Source organism: Rhinatrema bivittatum, chromosome 1, assembly GCF_901001135.1.
Source record: "Rhinatrema bivittatum chromosome 1, aRhiBiv1.1, whole genome shotgun sequence".
NCBI lineage: Eukaryota > Metazoa > Chordata > Amphibia > Gymnophiona > Rhinatrematidae > Rhinatrema > Rhinatrema bivittatum.
In genome coordinates this window covers 526,876,698-526,898,368 of record NC_042615.1, presented here as the reverse complement: position 1 = coordinate 526,898,368, position 21,671 = coordinate 526,876,698, and the positions used below count along the sequence as shown (strand labels likewise).

Sequence of the window (21,671 nt, the reverse complement as noted above, 5' to 3'; positions counted from 1 at the left end):
AGCAATTTTGTTGGGACTAAGATGGCATGAGGGAAGGGGGATTGGCCAGCAGGCGTGGAGGTAGAAAAATGTGGAGGGCCACTTTTTCCTAGCACTGCTTAAGCTATATTTGAATATAGCCAGATTATTAAAAAAAAACAAAAAAAGACACAAAGTTACCCAGAACATGTTCCTAGGTAATTTTGAAACCTTACTGGTGATATTTAAAGACAGCCTGTTAGGTTTCAAAGGTATCTGCGTATATACCTGGATAGTTATTTGTTGGCTATTCTCCAGGCTTTTGAATATTGATTTTCAATGCTTTTCTTTCTAGTGGATTAAGTTTTTTTTTTACCCCCAGTTACACTGAAATTTTACGTTAATAGCCCAACTTGTAGCTGCAAATTTACAGAGAATCTTGTCATTTAGCACCTTGATACAAGCTTCCCATTGTAATTTCAATAAACACTGCTTGTTCAAGGCAATTGTCTATAGAAGGGAAAATTTAACCTGAAGGTTCCCAGATTTAAGGATTAGATACCAAAGCACTAACTACCCAAGTGACCTAGTACACAAAAGTCTTAAGCAAGGTGTTAAAAGGTTTAAACTATGCAGGTGCTAAGTTTGAATAGGGTAGCATAGCACCAGGTGGACTAGTAGAGATTGGCTTGGCAAAGCAAAGCAAGTTGATTCTTTAGCTACTCTGAACATGGCAGAGTAAAGAGTCAAAAATGCCTGGAGAAGTATAAAACATGTGAGTGTGGTAGAGAATCAAAAACCCTTCCATCACCATGAATAGAAGAGGCCATTCTGGTTAAAAAAAAGCCCCAAGAAAAGTGATCACTGGCCTACTGAAGGACACTCAACTGTAATGAAGACTAGCATAAAAAAAAGTTATGCCTGAGTAGGTGGTTTTACTCTGCACCTCCATCTCAGAATGGGGGCTGATCTGGCACCATAAGCTTTTATTAATAGCTCTGGGTGTTTTCCCTTTAATATTCTCCCCCACCTCACTTAACCTGGTCCTTAGTGACAATCCTTGGCCAGGCTCCTAAATCCAGAAACAGTGTTGCTGTTGTACAACCATATGGACTTTCTCCTCAGACTAAAAGCATGGCCTCTGCATATCTCGACAGCCTTGGGGGAAGGAGAACAGAAAACCTGACCCAAGAATCTAAGTCAAACCCAATAAGAAAATAACAGGATGCTGGGCTTCATGGCCCCTTGGTCTGACCCAGTATGGCATGGTTCCAACAGTGGCCAATCCAGGCTACAAGTACCCAAAAACTAAGTAGATCCCATGCTACTGATGCAGTAATAGCAGTGGCTATTTTCTAAGTCAACTTGATTAATAGCAGGTAATGGACTTCTCCAAACCTTTTTTTTAAACCCAGCTACACTAACTGCATTAACATCCCCTGGCAACAAATTAGAGTTTAATTGTGCATTGAGTGAAAAAACTTTCTACGATTAGTTTTAAATGTGCCACATGCTAAGTTCATGGAGTGCCCCCTAGTCCTATTATCCGAAAGAATAAAATAGATTCACATTTACTCGTTCTAGACCTCTCATGGTTTTAAACACCTATCACATCCCCCCTCAGCTGTGTCTTCTCCAAGCTGAACAGCCCTAAGCTCTTTAGTCTTTCCTCATAGGGGAGCTGTTCCATCCCCTTTATCATTTTGGTTGCCTCTGTACTATGTCCATTGCAGCGGTGACCAGAATTGTATACAGTATTCGAGGTGCAGTCTCACCATGGAGAAATAAAGGCATTATGACATTTTCCATTCTAGTCACCATTCCCTGCCTAATAATTCCTAGGATTGTTTGCTTTTGACTGCCATAGCACACTAAACCAATTTCAATGTATTATCCATTATGATGCCTAGATCTTTTTCCCTGGGTGGTAGCTCCTAATATGGAATCCAACATTGTTTAACTATAGCATGGGTTATTTTTCCCTATATGTATCACCTTGCACTTATCCACATTAAATTTCATCTGCCATTTTGATACCCAATTTTCCAGTCTCACAAGGTCCTCCTGCAATTTATCATACTCTGCTTGTGATTTAACTACTCTGCATAATTTTGTATCATCCACAAATCTGATTACCTCACTCATCGTATTCCTTTCCAGATCATTTATAAAGCTATATTGAAAAGCATGTGTCCCCCTTGTGGCAGTAATGCCACTAAACTAGATTGGCTCTTGCCATGCTTGTGCATCTTATGCCTGCAAATATGGCATCTCACTACCATGTCACCACATATGAAGGCTGGGTCAGCCCAAAGTCCATCAAGCCCAGCAACCTGACTGGCTAGTCTGGGTCACAAGGAGATCTATGTTATTCTCAGGAACAACTTTCCCCAGTCTGTCTGGCTAGAGTTATGATTTTTTTCCTCTAGACCTTGAGCAAACTCTTTAAAGCCCCACTATGCTAGTTTCTTCAATTTTCTTCTGGCAGATTCTATAGTTTAATTGTATGTTCACACATTTTCCAATATGTGTTTAAAACTTATTTCATGGGGCCTCCCTTTGTTTTGCTATCTGAAGAGGGTAAACAACTTCCACCTCATTCATGATTTTATAGACTGTCTGCTCTCAGCCATCTCTTTTCAAAGCTGAAGACCCCTGATCTGTACAACTTTCATAACAAGTGGTCACAGGAAACATTTGGCTCTCTTAATTCTAAAGTCAGGCATTGGAGAATTAGTTTAGAGCACAGGAAGACAAGCTTCATTCAGAAGCTACAAAATACTGGAGTGGGGGAAGAGTGAAAGATGAGCTGCAGAGAAGGAAGACCATAAGTTTAGAACATTGTCCATGCCCTTCCTGCCCAGAGAATCTAGTCATCAGGAGAGGGCATGGACAGACTAAAGCAGGTTAAGGCAAGATTGAAAATATTAAGTCAAAATGGTGGCCAATTCCAAAATGTATATTGGCATTAGTTGCAGCCAAATACATTTTTAACCAATCCCTCTAACCAAACCCATTTCTATTGGGCAAAGTTAGAATTTTGGCATGATTTTTTGCACCAGAGGAAAGCTTTTTTTTTTAGTATAATTTGAGAAAGACTGTACCGAAGCCTGAATAAACAGTAACAGAAAACCTCAGAACTAGACCTAGCACTTGTCCTCCATTCATTCCACAGAATCCAGCTATATATCAAGAAAAGGAGGGGAAAAAAAAGTGGAACAGTGGAGACCTTTTCCCACAATGTAAAATATCCCTGTAACGAGAAGAGAGTTTTGGGACCACCCAACTCCTGCTGTTGTAATGATTCTAGAGCAGAAGAGCAATTCCTTCTTCCAATTTTCAAAAGGTGGGTCAGCACTATGCCATGCAGATAAATATTTTCTTTCCTAGGGCCAAAGTGACCACCAAAAATCTTACCCCCCCCCCCCCCCCCCCATAGGTAGTAACAGACTTTGGGAATAAATGTAAATAAAACTTCCCATCCCAGCAAAGTTTGTTCCAAAATAGCATCCAGTAATTGCAGAAATGGCCTCCAAAGAATTTGCATTCTGTGACATTCAGAAGATGAGACAAGTTCTCCACCACATTTTAAACAAAGGTTGGAGTCCCAAAGCTTCCTATGGGCACCCTTCTCTGGAGATATGTTCCCCGAGACCAGAAGTAGAAGCCTAGAAACACAGGGGCACGAGTTAAGTTGTCCTCAGTCAAACGCCTACCCAATATCATCTGCCCACAGCAAAGCAAGCTTAGCAAGATGGGCAGAGGGAATTTGCTGTTTAAGAGACCTCATCCAGATCCACACTGTATTGGCATCTCAAGATTTAACAATTTCTACATTACTACCTTTTTGACACCTTCGGCCTCCATCAGACTCTGACCCATCAGGGCAGACGCAGGTATATTTCGGGGAATTCTCGTTTATCTGAGGAGCAGGTAAACACAGATATTCACAGCCTCCATTTGCCTTGACCTCGTTGCACCAGTTCTTACCTGTTGGTATAAAAGTACATTTAGAAAATTTTGAATAGAAAGACTGCTGCATCCCCCAACTTAAGACTACTTGTGCATAGCACCAAGCAACAGCATGACAAAGAAATGTAAATCTGCTGAAACCTGTTTCTAGCAGAACTGACTCCAAGAGCAGTGTACATTCAGTTTGTCCCAGCTGCTCACCAAGTGTTTATTAATCCCAAGCAGCAGCAGCAGTGAGTATTTGTGTCTCTTCTGCCCTAAATCTGTCAATTGAAATATGATCACTTAGTAACTAAATCCATATTGTGGCATATTAAAGTCAGAGTAGAAATCTAGATGCTCCCTTCTTGCATTCTTATTGGCTGGTGTCAAATGGTTTCTCAGACAGCCTACAGTTTCAGGAGTTGGCATTTCTACCTGTGCTTAATCCCTCTCTCAAATGAAATAGACCGTACATATTGTAATGTGTATTAGTATGTTGGTTAAAGTTGCCAGCTCCAAGGTGAAATTTAACATGCCAGTTAAAATGGCTTGGCTGCAGTGCAAGAAGTGGCACATTCTAGAGCCAGCAGCTTGCCTGCATTTGGTTTTCTACTTTATTGGGTATTGCTACTTGTGCTCCAGATGAGGCTTGTACATCAAAAGGCCACATTTAGCACTGAAGGATGCAAGCAGGACAGCTATCAAGCATTAAGCCTCAGCCGAGAGATCAGTCACCTGGGCAGCCCTCATATTATAAAAAAGTCAGGCCTGAAAAACCACAGAAGCAGATTGAGAAATAAGATTTGATAAGAGGCTTGTGGGGCCACTAATACATAAATATGAAAATGAGTCAGCTGATCAGTTTTCTGCACACTAACAGATATGAAGGAAAGTCTAAATATCTTACTGACCCTTTGAATTATTGCAGCTTCAAATGTTTACTTATAGGTCTAAATTGCAGCCTTATAGGCAACTGGCTTTTCTAAAACCTTGATATTAACAGAATCCAGGACCTTGGGGCTGGGCTGCTTCGGAGGAAGTGGTGTCTTGAGTATAAAATGCTGATTAGGAAGTCAATGAAAGCAGAATCAGTGTTCTGGTCAGTTCAGGCTTGCACTTTGTGCCATTTAAGTGTAAAGAGGTCAATCTTCCCTGTAAATGGCTTGTAGGGACCAGGCTGAGGGTTAGCTGTTATAGGACAATGTGTGAGCAACCTAAAATGTAAAAGTGATCAGGTCAACCAGTTTCTTGGCCTGTAAGGTGCTGCACTCACACTTCAGAAGTTAAACCCAGCATGTGGCTGGCCTCAAGGGGGGGGCGGGGGGGAGAAAGTTTGGATCAGGTTTTAGACAAAAGTCTTTAGAACCTGGAAGGACATGAATACTGAGACCGAATCTTGTTTCTGTAAGATTAATTCTCATATTGACTGTTTAAAAAAACAAAACAAAAAACAAACGACATCAACTCAGTATGTTTGGGACTGGAAGGCAACAAATTTGGAGGAGAACACCAGATTTTATATTCTAATTGCTAGGCCCTCAGCCCTGGGGAAAACTGACAGGGCAATCTGCAAAGACTGGAGGACTTCTAGATTAACACTTCACCTTTGCAATATCTACAGGGGCATGGCTGGCCTAAGATTAGAGCATCTGCCTCAAAGCCCAAGACATTTATGCACAGGATGTCAGAGTGCTGGTCTAATGTTGGAGCTAAAATTATAGTGTTCACATAGCCAATAAGCAAAAAGATTAGCAAACTCCCATTTGGCATGGGGTACATGCTGGATAAACAAGGATTTAAAGAGGCCTAGTAACTCTGCTTTTCTGTCAAGTACTGTTATGCTATACCTGCAAGATGAAATAGAGATCAAGAACCAGAGTGAAGTATCTCTAGAAACCAAACCATAAGCTACCTATCAAAGTTATGTAAAATGGCAGATCAGCCAAGAGTTATACAAGGTGCAGCATGGACAGATCCAGTGTCCCTTCTTTAGATAAAGACTATGTATAGTAAGATGAGCCAATCAAAAAGTTACAGGAAGCTACCAAGTCATAGGAAGAGAACATTTGTCCTGCCCCCACTTATTAGGATGGGCACAGCTCAGAAAATCAGGCGTCAGCTGAACAGTTTGTTGGCAAGACCAAGACTTTAAAGAATCCTCTGCAGCTCCTGAGATCTCCTTCAAAAGGTCCCTCTGGTCAGGGTAGCTGTGGCAGTGTACCTCATCTGAAGTGCCCATAGCTCTTAAGATTTGAAAGGGGTGCACCCATATGGGCACCCCAAATGTCTGACCCCCTTTACGACATGGGCATGTCAGATGGGGGAGCTAAAAACTTGATACAGGCTGCACAGTTTCAGCTCAGGTTCTCAAAATGATAGCAGAAAACAATGGTCAGCTAAGAACCTTTTCTATTTTGCAGTAATAAAAATCCTTGGTTATGAAGAAACATTGCATCTCCAGTTCTGTGCTATGAGGCTGGGTGGGAGAAGTACTTTCAGCAGAGGCTGCCAAGTTTGCAGCAGCTGCTTGAGGGCCTAAGAATCATAGTGGCTACTGGCAGTATAAGTGGGCTCATTTAGTAGCCTAGACAATTGCCTAGCATGCCAAATTATAACCAGACCAAAAGGAGCCCGTCTATTCTCTTTAGGGCCATGTATGGACAGCTTCAAAGGGGTACTACCATGACACTGTATGGGCAACAAAATCTTAAACCTGAGTGGTAGAGCAATGGGAGGGCAGGGGATAGAGAAAGTGCCTAGGAGGAAACAAAAAATGCAGAAAGTTTAAACTTTTAACTTAAGACAGCCAAAGTGAAATGTTAGGTTCTGGCCACTTTTTACCCCTGGGTAGGTAATCCAATAGTCACAAGTGGGAGGGGGAAATTGAATGAGCTGGAGGGGAGGATGCCTGCTTGTAGCTGCTGGATATTCTAACCCCCCCTTAAATTGTTGTGTATTCTGGTTCCTTGGTGTGACAGGTTGCCCACCTAACCAACCACACAAGTATAGAAATGCATTTCCACTTGTATTGTGCAAATAGACAAAAGTTAAGATGAATGTTTCCCAGAGCTGATTGAAATCTTATTCTAAGTGAGCATGAATGAACTGCATAGTCTTTGGGGAAAGATCATAGGATATGAACATTTTTACCTATTTCGCTGCTATAGCCACTGTTAAGCTCTGGTGATTCTCTTGCTGGCCTCTTCAGTACATAAGAGGCCCAAAGGGATCCTAACAGGGGTATGGTTATCCATATATATGTGGATGGATATGCACACTAGACTCCTTTAGTTCTGGGTGAACTTTACTCTGCACAAATTTGAGTCTTAAAGCCACAGTGCTTGTCTGTCCTATCATCTGGCAGAGGCTGACTGCTGCAGTGCACTTCATGTGCTTACCAAGGAAGGGATTCTACATTTTGAAGACATGCAAATCATAATCACATGCACTTTGAATCTATAGAAACTGCAGTTTGCGGCTTTAGTTTCAGTAGGTAGCAAAATCTCGTTTCACTTTTGCTCAGGGGATGCTCACTGCATCTACCCACAGAAGAGAAGCTGTTAGAGGGCTGTTGGTCATCCCTGTGCTGTACTAACTCTGGTCCTCAAGAGCCACATATAGGTCAGGTTCTCATGTTAACTGAGTATACATGGAGACTTGCCTGCACTGCTTGAATGCAAATATACTTCATGCATATTCACTGTGGATGTGCAAACCAATCTATTTGTAGCTCTTGAGGAGTTGAGATGGCCACCCCTGACAATGAAACACCTTTACAAAGGATAACCTAAGTGGCTATAGAAGTCTGATTTTAGACTTGTGGCTATTTTGAGAGTGGGCAAGGAACCAGCCTTATGTATTCTGTATTCCATTTTCTCTTTATATTCTGTGAATTTAAGCATAAGTTTCTACCTGGGCCTCTCTGGTTCCATCGGCACATCTGACCAATTCATGGTTTACAGTATTTCTAGAAGGTTCATATAACTGCTAGGAAGCCACAATCCAGAGAAAAATGCTACAGACATTCTTGGTTCTGCTTCTGGCTTTTATGAAAAGCCATTCAAAGATTTTTTTGTAATTAGAGTCCCAATTATGACAAGTCTGCCATGCTTGGAAGGAAATGAAAGGTCACCACATTTGAGTAGTGATATCTAGCACAAGGGTGAGCAAGTCCAGTCCTTGAAGGCTGCAAGCTAGTGTTTTCAGGATATCCCCAAATGATTTGGTATAAGATTTGCACACACACACACACACACACTGCCTCAGCTATATGCAGAGTCTTTCATGCCTATTCGTTAATATCCTGAAAATCCCAGCCACTTTGTGCCCCTTGAACTGAACTGCCTAACCCTGATCTAGACAGTTTAAATATCACAAGAACCACACATTTAAGTCCCCAGTTCAAGTTTTACAGATAAAAATATTCCTTCCCCTTTGAAAGGACAAAGCTTAAATATTCATTACAAATGAAGTTTGTCACCTGAAGGCTGTATAAGTTCATGATATACAATGATGTCCTGAGCATCGTTAAGATTATTAACCAGAGTTGCCAATTCAGCTCCAGAAAATTTATTGGCACTATAAATAGCTTCGTTTTCACCATCAATCCAGTAGACACGATCCTATAGAATTGGGTTGAACAGAGTGAATTAGACAAAAACACAAAAAAACAGGCCATTTCAATTAGCAATTGCAGAGAAAAAAAAAAGTCCATGCTAACTTGTCCAAACATGCCACTTCAGTACTACTAATGCTGCAACTCCACAGCAACATACAGCTTATACTTCCCTTTGAAGTCTAAAGGGACTATTTTATTCCATCTCAAATATTTTAAATATCTGATCCAATTTGTCTTGTTTCACTACATTAGCAAGCATGAGCTTACTTGAAAAGACTGCAATTTGATTAAAAAAAAATCCAGTAAGGTTAGTGATAGTTCCCCTGTGGATGATGTCAGTCCTAGAATATTAGAATCTTCCTCTAAGATCCCTCTGAAAGCAGATCAGACTTCCTTTTAGGCTATTTTGATTTTTCTGGACACATTCTGTCATCAGCTGTGTTTGGGGATTGCTAGGATATGTGACCTTGGTCTAATCTCATGAGGTATAGACCACCACAGAAGTCACTGGGTACTAAGTTATAGTTTACATATTTTCTCTTTTCTAGATCCCAGTTATTTACTTCCCTGTTTTATTGTAACTATTTCACTCTCCTAACCATGCTCTTATTACTGTGGTTTGAGTTCTCTCTACCTTACACACATTGTTAAATGTAAACCAGTTTGATGTGATTCCCGTTATGAAAGCCGGTATAGCAAAATAGATAAATAAAATTACCTAGCTTGCGTAAGCTATACAGTCCCTTTCCAGCTTACATCTAAAAGCACACTGGAATTCAGCAGAGTACCATGTTTAACTCACCATTCCCACCCCCAAAGCAGTACACCTTACCTCAAATCAGAAAACGAGCCATATCAGTAGCCGGCCCCACTTTATGGAATTCTCTTCCACCCCATATCTGAACAGAACCCTCGACTCAAACCTTCAAAAAAAACACCTCAAAATGCAGCTATTCTTGAAAGCCTTCCCACCAGAAACCTAACCCACTCTCACCCCCTCTTCCAAAAATTCTTGCCCAGGCCCACCTATTGCCTGTAAGCAAACCATCTTTTGTCCAGCTGCCCTTCTCACAACAGCCCCATTCCATGAATGTTTCTCCCTTTAAGCCTTGTTCTCTACACGTAAGCCACATGCCCTCCTTGGCACACTTAGCTCTCTGTTAACTGCTCCATATGTTCTAAAGCAATCTGTAAATAGTTAAGTTTCCTCCAAATCACATTTTACAATGTTACCTGTTCTAAGTTATACTGTAAAGATAAGCTGCTCCTGCCTTTACTGTTCAGTTTTATGTGAACTGATGTGATATATTGATCAAATGTCTGTATACAAAAGCAAACTCATAAGGTTAATTGGGTTGAGACTAATCCATGGGCATGAACACTATACACCAAGAACTGCATGTTGCTCCATTCTGTTTGTATGGATAAATGTTCCATTTTTTAATATATGCCAGTGGTATGACATGTTTTGCATCCCTTAGATTAAAGGGGTAGCATCCAGCTAAGCCTACTCAGAAGTCCAGTGTTCCAACTTTGGTGTGTTCAAAATATGAGAACTATTACTTGATACCTTGCATTAAGTAATTTACACAATATTGGATTTTGGATTTCACCCTTCCAGTGGACATTGGAGCTGTAGATAAATTATCCTCCTTCATTTACAGGAAACAGGCAACAGTTAATCCAATATGCCAGTTATCCAAGAGCCCCCCCTGCTTCCCCACCCAGGCAGCAGTGAGAGACAGGAAGAGAGGGTGAGGTTGGAACAGAGCTACTCTATGCCCTAATCCAGTCCTTCCTCCACCCCCAACCAAAAGAAGCTGCCAAGGTGAGAGGCTGGTTGACCCCACACTCTGTGTTGGTGAAGAGCTGAATAAGTGTTTCCTGCCTACTGATCTGCAGGGCCGACAGCCCCACGACAGTGTTATATCAAGTCTTAACTGGATGTCATGTTTCAAAGCTAAGAAAACACTTAGTACAGAATAGTTCTGAAATTCAAAAAGAGGCAGGGGATAAACAAAAGGATTCTGTGTAATTGCTGTGGTGCTTTACCAGAGAGTGGCAGTTACAGCCCTTAGAACCCTTGCTGGCCAGACTTGTGCATTATTTTGCTGGATGGAAAAAAACCTGACATGTTGAAATAGATATTTTTAAATCCAACTTATGTATAGTGAGCGGCCCTGGAACAGCACAGAAACACAGTAGAAGGTATTTAACAGATTTATAGCCAACCATTCATCTTCCAAGAGTCAATATCTTACATTCAGGGAAAAACTGTAGTTTTCACAACCTAAATTCAAGTAGGAGTCTGTGTAAAGCAAATATTTAAAAGCATGAAGCACAAAATGCTTTAAAGCCTACCTCAAATATTGTCAGAGCAAGAGGATGAGCAAGAAATTCATGAGACTTTAACACTATTCTGCGGTCTTGGCCATTGAGAGCCACGCTGGAGAGCATGTGCAGCTTAGAATCAAGCCAGTAGAGGCGACCTTTTACTAGGTCTAGGGAAAAAAAAAAAATAAGTTTTAAACACTGAACGTTAAGAATACATACAATTTTTAGCAGCCAAACATTAAAGACTCCCCAAAGCAGCTTATGTTATTTAAATAGGAGTTTGATACAAACACAGGATTACAAGACTAACCAGTAAAATGAAAAAATAATTTTAAGGTCACTGAGGGGTGTCTTCATTAAGTCATAGCTACTACAGAATAGTGATGTGCTTTTTTTTTTTTTTTTTAATGAAACACACCAAAAAGCCTTGTTCTCCAATAGGCATTAGTCTGCATCCACCCTTCCAACCTTGGAGATGAATCCACCAAGTTTTGAAGAATGAGTACTCCTAGACTATCCCCCTTATCTTATCCTATCCAACTGATCCAAAGAGCAAGTACAACTGGGGATTGATCCTGTCCCTTTTGGCCACCACGGATTAAGATGTGTGTGTGTTGGGGGGGGGGGGGGAAGGGGAAGAAATGTAGCATCCAAAGAGCTTGCTTTTAAATTGTGCCAGCATGTAGTTTAATGCATACTGTTATATGCTATTATATACAAGCACCCCCAAAACCCTATTATAAAAATGAAAGCAAACCTCCACATCCTTGCTACAGAAGTCATGATTTACACCAAAGTGTTTTAAATTGAAGCCTTATAATGTAAGGACCTGAAAGTCATTTGGTAGACAGTGGTATTGCTTCTGTTCTACTTGTGGTAGATTGTGCAATTATCCTTGGCAGGTCAAAAGGGAAGTTAAGTGATTTCCATCAATACTCCAGCCCTCACTCTGACATACTCCTGTTTAAGAGTAACCTTATTCAAACCCTCAACTAGTGATGAAAACAAGCTGAGTGACACTGCTGAGTGGCTGTTACCATTTAATGGAGACTAGTTAACACTGTCTCATTTGTGATAATTATCTGAATATACAAGGATTTTGTAAGAGGCTGCATATGGTTTTCCAGGTTTGTGGATTTGTAATTCAAAACCTTCACCTATGATCCCTGTTACCTTATGCTGGGCAAAATTAAAGTGATCTTAGACTGAATACAAATAAGATTTAGACTGTAGCTATTTAAGCTGCTAATTAGGATATAAATTGCTCAGTGACTTAGTCCAGGTTATAGATGGCAAATTGTTTGCTGGTTTATTAGAGTCCATGAACATATAAAGATGGCAGATAAGTAGAGCATTAGTCTAACTTGACTGCATCTTCTGTACGTGTGTACAGTTTGTCTGCCAAGTTATTTTATATCTTATTTTAGGAAACAGATTCTCTATCCAGAGATGAAAATATGAGGACAAGATTAGCAAATACCTAATGTAATTCCATTGGGCCACTGAATGTCTGTTGTCACAAGCTGTTGTCGGTCATAGCCATTCATTCCTGCTTTCTCTATTCTGGCTGGTTCACCCCAGTCTGACCAATATATAAAGCTAAAAACCCAAAAGCAAAGTGTTACATATAAAAACATATGCCGTTTACATACTAATTTTTGTAGTGAGTTTACCATTTGAGTAAATTCTAGTCAAATACAGATTTCTAAAGCTTATCACTGAAAACAGATTATAGTAGCATGAAAGATTATACTAACCTATCAAAGTATTATTCAAGCCTTAATATGGACAAAGATATTCAAAAGCCTGGCAATTTGAAATTCATACCCATGTTGGATTTAAAAACTTTATTTGGTTCAGGTCAATGAATATTATGCCTGAATTATTTTTGCTATGCACAAGTATTAACTAAGCTAAAAGATATTGTACTGTTTGTTCTCTTAGGAGAACATAAGAAATTGCCATACTGGGTCCATCAAGCCCAGCATCCTGCCCCCAACAGTGGCCAAACCAGGCTACAAGAACCTGGCAGGTATCCAAAACACTAAGATCCCATTTTCAGCACATTGAACCTTCCCTTTAGGATAAAGGTTTTTAGTTTCCAGCCTCAGTATAGTGTTTCCTCTGGAAAACAATGGCTTGTGCAAGCCTAAGACCAGAACCAGATTTCACAAGCGTGGCAAATACTGAAGCCTTATGGCATTCATATGTTAAAACAAGCCAAGCATCCCTGCCAGTCTGAGAAGTTGAAAAGAATGAACTCCTTTACCCAGAGAGTGGATCAACAGCAATAGATGTAGGCTCTCTAAGATCTTGGTTGAACAGGGTCTTTTTTTTGGAGCCATCAAGGCTTGCCACAGAAATAGTCTTTAAGCCCACATCTGTCCAGTAAATATTCTTATAGATCCAATCAACAGCAATTGATGCAGGACTGTGAAGGTTTTCAATTATTTTAGAAGGGACACCAACTTTATCACGAGCATCCACAGCAGCTCTAAACAAAACAAGCACACAGTATGTTATATGGCAAGTGGAAACTAAAACTTCTAGTATCCAGAATTAAACAGTCATGTAAAGATACAAGTATGCACATTCATATCAACCCAACACCTCTCTTCAGTATAATAAGTCCTGAAGGAAGTAATTGCAACCTTACTATAAAAAAAGTACAAACCCATAACATTTCCCGAGATTTCCATAGATAGTTAAAGATTTCGTAAAATGGTGTTAACAGAACAATGTAGTGTGAAATAGTTGTGCACAGACAAAAAATGACTAGTTGAAAGGTTGACTATAGACTGAGCAGCAGACTACTTTGCCTTAAATCTTAAGCCATTTTTGATATTTTGACCTTGGCCATGATAAAGTCTGACTATATAATCCGTCAAAGCTGGCAATTTATACTTTGCAAGTGTCCGAGAACTGCTTAGTTCCCTTAGACAGGCTATACTTCAAATGGCTGAGGGGAGGAGGCCAGGGTGTGTGACGTGTAAAATCCAGTGTGTGGCCCAATGTGTCATCTTAGCAATAACCAGCACAAAAAAAAAAAAGTGCTTGATCTGTTAAACTGACCTACCATGCTGGAAGGCTAAGAAAAGGTGCATGGCTTATGTAGGTTTCTTGCTTTAAGAAAGCATCTGAAAACCGAAGACCCTCCAAACTGCTAGAATACGCTTGCATTTTGTTGTATAAGTAGTTACTCCTTAGTATTTCGTGTGATGCATTTTATTTAGCTTTTTTCTTTACTGGTCTGATTTTAAACACTTGGTGACCTGATTTTAGCTATATTAAAAATCAGAAGCATGCACTTTTACAAAGCACTATTAGCACGCACCATTAAGTCATTTTAAAGTAGTGCACCAGCCATATGGTTTTAGTCTTAGCCATCTACACTAAGTAGATGGCTAGCCTTATCCCCTTTTTGATTACTGTATGAAAAGCCTAGGACTCAGTAATTGAAGAGTAACATTTAGGCTAAGTCATTAAAGCCTGTCCCTCAGCCAAGGAAATCAGTTTTTATAGCAGAATCTTAAGAGTTCTCTAGTATAAGTTTTATACCTGTACTATGGAGATTAAACAAATCTTGGCAGACCCTGGGAATAAACCCATAGTCCTTAGTGTTTGATGTTCTGCCTTTTCCTGAAGATAAGCCCATGGGTAGATTACATAAACAAGGCACTGCATGCACAAGTAATGCAAGTATACCAATACGACAGATAGGAGACAGATAATGTGTCTTAGAGCAGGGTACAGTGGGTATAAATTGCATTAAGTAATACAAGTTACACTAGCGTTGAGATTCGGAGCTAGTTGCATAGACATGGCCCCCCCCCCCCGCCCCCCCAAATAAAAAGACCAGCTTTATGGGATTTCCATCAGGAAGACTTAGAGAATGAATCTGCTGTGGAGGTTGGGGGGGAGGCCTAGCTAAACATACATACAAATCTGGCTTCCCTGCACCCCCTCAGAGGTAATTTCCATGCACAGCATTACATTAAAAAAAAAAAAAAAAAAGTGTTCCATGTTTTAGGAGCAGAGCAGTTGAATACTTGGTCTCAGTCTAGCTGGAGCCAGGAGGACAAAAGCTCCCAGGGAAGGGGAGGGCTATAGGAGAACAGAGTTGGGAAAGATCTGAGGGCTGATTCATGCATTTTAAGACAAAACATGCATGTTAAAATGTTAACTATACTCATCGATGAGCAGGGTAATGCAAAACTGGTACATTGTGTATGGGTCAAATACTCAAAGGGCAACTGCTGTGCTCTGGAAAGAGCTGGCATTTGTGGTTGTGAACCAGTGAGTAGACTCATGGAATAATCTGAGACAGTAACTAGGTTGTTTCTCAGATACAGCTGAATTTGGAGTATGTGCATTAAGTGCTCTTTACCACCCCTGAGATACAAGTCTCCACTGCGAGACGCTGTCAAGTTGTACACCCAAACTCTGTAGAGGGATCAATATTTAAAGCAGTTTATCTAGCTAAGTTTAGATTTAATCATTTAAAGAGATTTCCCCCGTCATAGCTGAATGTTTTTAGCCAGCTTTAAAGTGTGTTCTGATACAAATACTCAGATTATGTACATCATATTGATATACATATGCAAGAAATGTAATTCAAAATAAGTTCTGGTTAACATGCCAAATACTTTTAGGACTCTGCAGTTCTAAACTTGTGTAGATAAACAGAGCTGGCTAGCATGCCTTTTAGGACAGTTGGGTATACTTGGCATCATGCTTATAGTGCTGAATATTAGAGATGTGCATTCATTTATAACGAATTAGGCAATTTCAACAAAATTGCCTAACTAGTTGTGGTTCGGGGGGGGGGGGGGGGGGGGACACCAGAACCACGAAACAGATTTCCCGAGCTTTGGGGAAAATTTGTTTTGGGTTAGTGCAGGGGGGGGGGCACATTAAACAAAGAAGACCCACCCCAACCCTTCAATTTTACTTTTATACCCCCCCCCCCCACCATCCAAATCCCTCCAAGACTTAAAGTCCCTGGTGGTCCAACGGGGTCCCACGAGCGATCTCTCCGGCCTGCTATGACTCAATGACGCAGATAGCCTTGCCCTTACGATGTCACAGGGGCTACCGGTACCATTGGTCAGCCCCTGTCACAAGCATGTGGCAATATGCACCCGAACTGAAACCTGACCAGAGCTAGAAAAATGAAGCTCATCTCTACTGAATATCCCAGTTAAAAACTTCTGGCTAACTTTACAACCTAGAGAGACTGCCATCCACACAGTAGCTGAAAACAGATCTCAGAAGTTCTAGACATTAAGGGTAAAGTTTGAGAACATTCTTGTTTGTGTAATCAGAGGAGATCTGTGAGTGAGTGTGTTGAGCCATATGGCTACCACCGAGAAAGTCACTGAGATTAGCAACATCTGCAGTTTGGCCCCATCACCGTTTTGACACAAAAGCTGCATGTCAAACAGATGAGATTTGATGTTGAAAGCCTGGATGTCACAGATCAGGTACACATTTCCCCTATTTTATATAAATTGTATTGGGTAGCTATCAAATATCGGATTCTGTATAAAATAACCATAATTTGTTAAACCCAAATTCCATATGGCTTTGTTCCACTAAGAATTTACAAATCATGAGAACTTAGATCCTCAAATGAGCCTTTTAGATATTCCATCTGTAAGATTAGCAAGACTGAATGTAACTTGACCAAGAGCATTCTCTGTTGCAGGAGCCATACATTGGAATGCCTGCAATATGTCAAATTTCTAATAGCAAGGACTTTAAAAATTTGTTTAATGATTTCTTAGAGAAGCATTTAGAATTACAGAATAAAAGGCCAGGTATTTCTTTTTTGCTGCTATAATCATGTTTTACTTTAACTTTTCTGTTTTATTAAATTGAATATATATAAAATTAGTTTATATTGATATGTCACTAATGTATTTTTTTCTCCAACTTTAGTTTTTTACTTTAAGTTTTATTTTGGATAATCAATTTGTAGACAGTTTTGTTCAAATTTGTCATCTATTTTATATTTAATTTAATGATTTACGTTTTTTGTTCAAAACTGTTTAATGTAACGCCTTACCCACGACAGTTTTGTTCTATGGAAACAGACCTGATTTGATATTTATATTGAGAATGTCGGTATATAAAAACCCTAAATAAATAAGACAGTATATAAAAGTTTTTAAATATACATAAATTAGAGGACTGGGGAAAGTATAGCACAGGTGAGAATGCCTAGGTGTGGATGTTTTGCTGATCCAGGAGACAGATTGGTTCAAATAATTCCTTATCAACCATTCAAGAACAAATCCCTCAATACCCATAGTTCAAGCATGGTGGTAGAGGCAGGTAGCTGAGAGGGGCAATTTTTGCTGAAAAGGTCTAGGGTCAGGAGGGAAGTGCCACCTTAATCAGCATGAAGGTGGATGCTGCTGAATGCTAACCAGACTTCTCCAAGGCCTTTCCTAAAGTCACATTATGGTTATAAGTTAGGGACCTTAGTTTTCAGTTTTATCTGCAGATTTTACTGTGATAAGTCAGAAAAATACATAAAGTCACTTTCCACTGATTGCTATATTGAAATCCCCAAGAAAGGGACTTTATTTCTCAGTTTTTCTGTTATGAAGAGATCTTAGGTAGATGCTACAACTACAAAGCAAGCTTTAGTCCTGTTGACTATTAGTCTAGTTTATACCCAATTTGTGCAGCACTGTACAGATATATAATGTAAGTCCATGTAAAAAGTCCAAGAGTAATATCACATCTTCATTGTAAGAGTTGGATACAGCTTCTTGGGGGTTCAGGAGTTTAAAATAGGTTTGTATACATAGTGTGCCTGGATCTGCTATGAGAACATTTATGCATTCAATGTTTTGGAAGGGGAGAGCCTTCACTCTAGAAGTAGAGAACTGGTGAACTGCAGACTTCTAGAATGAGAGTCCAGTTTTTCATCTGCTTAAATGTTCTCAGCACTAGTATCTCCCTCTATATTACCTAGTTTCATCTCACTTTAATATCTGAAACTTTAGTTCATCTCTAAAGTCTGTAAACAAGGTATCATCACTTCTTGTGAGAGGGCAGGGAAGATTAGAACCAAATACTGGAGTTGTTTTCTAAGCATATCAATTAGGCAGATAATTGTACATACTACTTACCTAAAGATAGTCTTTAGACTTAGATCAGCCCAAAATATGTTCTGTCCAACTATGTCTGCATCGAGTGCTATGGTATTTTTTAGTTGCTCTACTAACTGGATGTATTCTTTTCTTTCCAGTCCAATTTTCCTTATGTCTCTCCGATTTGTGAAGATTAAACATGGTTCTCTTCCTGTGATAAGGAATTGCTTGCAGTTAAGATTGCCTGTCAGTTTACTACAATTCATGTCTTGCTACTTGTTAATGCAAAGCTACAGATGTCACAAGTGTAGCCCATAAACCTCTAAGAGGAACCATTCAGTGGCCTAATAAACTGCTGTTTACAGTTTACATTGCCTTCCAATATATAGGTAGGACAACATCTAGTACCTGGATGGCTTCAATATTATGTACATTTGTGTAAAAGTTATTGTAAAGAGCCACTAAATCACATACTTTGTGGAAGAAAGGAAAGTCATCTTGTGCTGCACTGAGTACATTTTTACAACCATAATGTATTTGATCAATTCCTCAAAACATCACTGAAGTTGGCATCAATTATGTGAAGACTTCTGAGAACATTCATTCAATGTTCAGTTATTTGTGCTATTTAGAAAAGAATAAGTTAGACATGCAGGTAGAAGCATTGGCCAGAAACTGAGGAATAATTGTGAGAAGACAGGAGATTAGCCTTACATTTTCCCTTTACTTGCTTTTATAAGCAGGATAGGTTATATCTATGGTGAGACTCTAGGGTTGTTCTGGTTTTTCCATTTAAATAGCTTTATATAATTAGATTTTTAGCTGTTTCAAGTATACCACAGCAAGCGACTTCCAAAGCACCTTAGTATATCCTCCTCCCATACTCATCTATCCTAATGATTTTTTTTTTTTTTGGGGGGGGGGGGGGGGGGGGGGAGAATCTGAAGCACTGCAGCCTAGGCAGTTGAGAACACCCAGATCTTCCTCACATGAGAAAAGGAAGGGTGTTGAATCTACCAGACACTTGGTAGTCTGAAGAGAGAAGGGCTAAAATTTGCAAAGGAAGCAGGGGTATATGTTTGAGTGAGGGATGGGACAAACAAGCTAGTAGGCCAGGAAGGATTCTGGGGTGGGTGGGGGGGGGGGGGGGGGAGAAGAGAAACTGGAAGGCAAACATCAAGGAAAGGGGTGGGGTGTGCTACACCAGTTATCCAGAACAGCTGCTTGCCTGCAGGCTGAACCCACTGTGGTGGGAAGTATGGTCAGGCAATAAGATTAACACATCTACACTGTAGTAGTCTGGCTGCAGTGTACTGCATTGCACTTTAGCATTTTAAGGCATGAACATGGCAGGGAGTGTGCATGGGTGAATGGTCAAGGCTTCTGTCTACAGTTATATTCATAAAACTGACAATATAAGTCACATGAAACAGAAGTATAGCTATACTATATACCCAGTAAACAAGTAGTTAACTAGCTAGTGACTTATAGTATCTAAGTTTCCAGATAAGCCAAATAAGTGTTTTATTCATCTGGATAAGGTAACCTAGGTGGGGTCATTCTGATGCAATGATCAGTTTAAAGCAGTGTCAGGGTTATAGAAGGGATGCTAGCTTTGAGTAGAAGAGATATGATAAGACAATAGAAGTGTGAGTGAACCAATAAGATCAGACACCAGAGCAGTGTGTATGTATAAAAAAAACTGGAAACAGTCCATTAGGCTTTTATAGCTTCAATGTGGCACTAGGTACTAGTGTAATGCCACTATTTGGCACATGAATACTGACAGAAGATGGTACCAATGAAGAGAATATTGCCCATTGTCTGGCTTGTCACATACTTGACATGTGGGAAAGTAGAGTATCTGTATGCATTCAGGTTGCATCTGTAGCTTGGAGTTTAAGATTACAAAAGCTTTGCTCACAAGTGCATACCAATTGCTTCAACATCTGGAGAGCAAGTGTTACTTACCTGCTGTATGATGTAGGATGTATATAGGTGTAAACCACTTCATTTTTGAAGTTTTAGTCAAAGTGACTACTGTACAGAACCTGTCAAGTAACAATTGCATATTTTCTGGGTATTTCAATGGGGAAAAAAAAAAGTTTTGCTATTTACCTACTGCCTTGCAAACACCTATGGCCAAATCCATTTGATAGCCACGGCTACATTCACATTTATAGCCCCCTTTCAAATTAATACAAATTTGACTGCAGATTCCAGGATTCTGGCATTCATCAATATCTACAAAGACAAAAAAAAAAGTCAAGTTTATAAGCTATTTGTACCATTGCCCTTGCTTGGAGTGTTTTATATACTGTCATTCCATGTGAGAATCACATAACTGTTTACAGCTTTAAACATTCAAAGGATGAGTTACAAAGGCAGGCATACATACATACAGGTAAACGTTCCAAATCTAAGGGTGTACTTCAAAGATTAAAAAAAATGTTACCTCCACATGTTTTTCTGTCAATCAGCTCAAATCCAGCTGGGCAGTCACATTCATAACCAATAACCAGGTCTCGACAAATATGAGAGCAGCCACCACTATTAACCATGCATTCATTTACATCTGGAAATGAGCAGAGACATAATACTGTAATGGAGGAGAAAGTATTATGATAGGCAATAGAAGCTGTACACTTTAGATTCTCTGGCAATTTGACCACCACAGTGGATGATTGCTAGTGTTTGTGACAAATGCTTTTGAAGTGTCCATTTAGATTATTTGTAGATTGACACTTCAGGTTTGAAAGCTTGCTACTCCTACCAATATGCAATACCAGGTGTGGTGATCTATGAAATAAAATATGAACAGCTTGTAGCAGAAGAATGAACCTAGGAAGCCAGTTTAAGACAGGGATGTATACAAAAAAAAAAAATATAATTAAGTTTCCCAAAAGTAGTGTACATACAGATGAGTGCAAAGTTTAGGCATTCATGGTCAAATTGTATTCCAGGTGAACAGAAGCAGACAACTTACATGGTACCAAGTTAAGAGATTTTCTTCCACTTTATATTTACTGCATTTTATACATATAAAAAGCAAAATGCCTTGCATACAGAAAATTAGCATCTATATTAAAGCCACCATAAGGAAACAATGTTATTGCCTATTCTTAAGAGAAATGAGGGCAGAACAACAAAGAGCCATAAGGAAACTTAAATGTTAAGTAGCTTAGTGTGAACCGGACTGAAAATAAAATTACACTTATTGGGTTGCTAAAGACTGGATTTTTTTGGCCTCTAGAGGCACTGCAAAACTTCAATTGACCTGGAGGTGGGGGGGAACCCACACATGATATCTACAGGGATATGCAAGACCAAAAGAACATCCTAAAGAGGAGATGGCTTTTCACTTAAGAGCAAGAAAAACCTCATGAGTAGTATGGGCAAAAGCTAGAATTCAAGTTAACTGACCATGAATTAAAGAAAAATACCATTACTTCACTTAAATTTTACTCCAAAATAAAGGACACAAGTAGTGTCTAGTGTTCAATTTCAAGGCCTGAATTTAAATAAATGTTAAGTTCCAGGTTTTATATTGTTCTGCACACTTCACCACCTCAAAATGATTGTCAATTTTCCTCTGACTGCTCTCCTGTGTGGATCACTTTGTGAAATACTGTAGACCTTGAACCCTAGTGGCAGCTAAAATTTCAGTGTTTGCAGTGATCTGTGGATTGTTTTACAGATCAGAC

General features: G+C 39.7%; 1 protein-coding gene across 2 annotated transcripts in view; it reads right to left on the bottom strand.

Annotated features, from left to right (window-relative positions):
* The window catches only part of VLDLR (very low density lipoprotein receptor), a 103,814-nt gene that overhangs the window by 6,446 nt on the left and 75,697 nt on the right, over positions 1–21,671 (bottom strand). For both annotated transcript variants that reach the window (XM_029613304.1, XM_029613313.1), the window contains exons 8-15: positions 20,423–20,542; positions 20,086–20,211; positions 18,007–18,178; positions 13,134–13,358; positions 12,345–12,463; positions 10,892–11,031; positions 8,393–8,534; positions 3,802–3,948 (exon numbers count right to left, since the gene is read on the bottom strand). In XM_029613304.1, the coding sequence (XP_029469164.1) occupies positions 3,802–3,948; positions 8,393–8,534; positions 10,892–11,031; positions 12,345–12,463; positions 13,134–13,358; positions 18,007–18,178; positions 20,086–20,211; positions 20,423–20,542 (1,191 nt within the window). The remainder of the gene's footprint in view (positions 1–3,801; positions 3,949–8,392; positions 8,535–10,891; positions 11,032–12,344; positions 12,464–13,133; positions 13,359–18,006; positions 18,179–20,085; positions 20,212–20,422; positions 20,543–21,671) is intronic.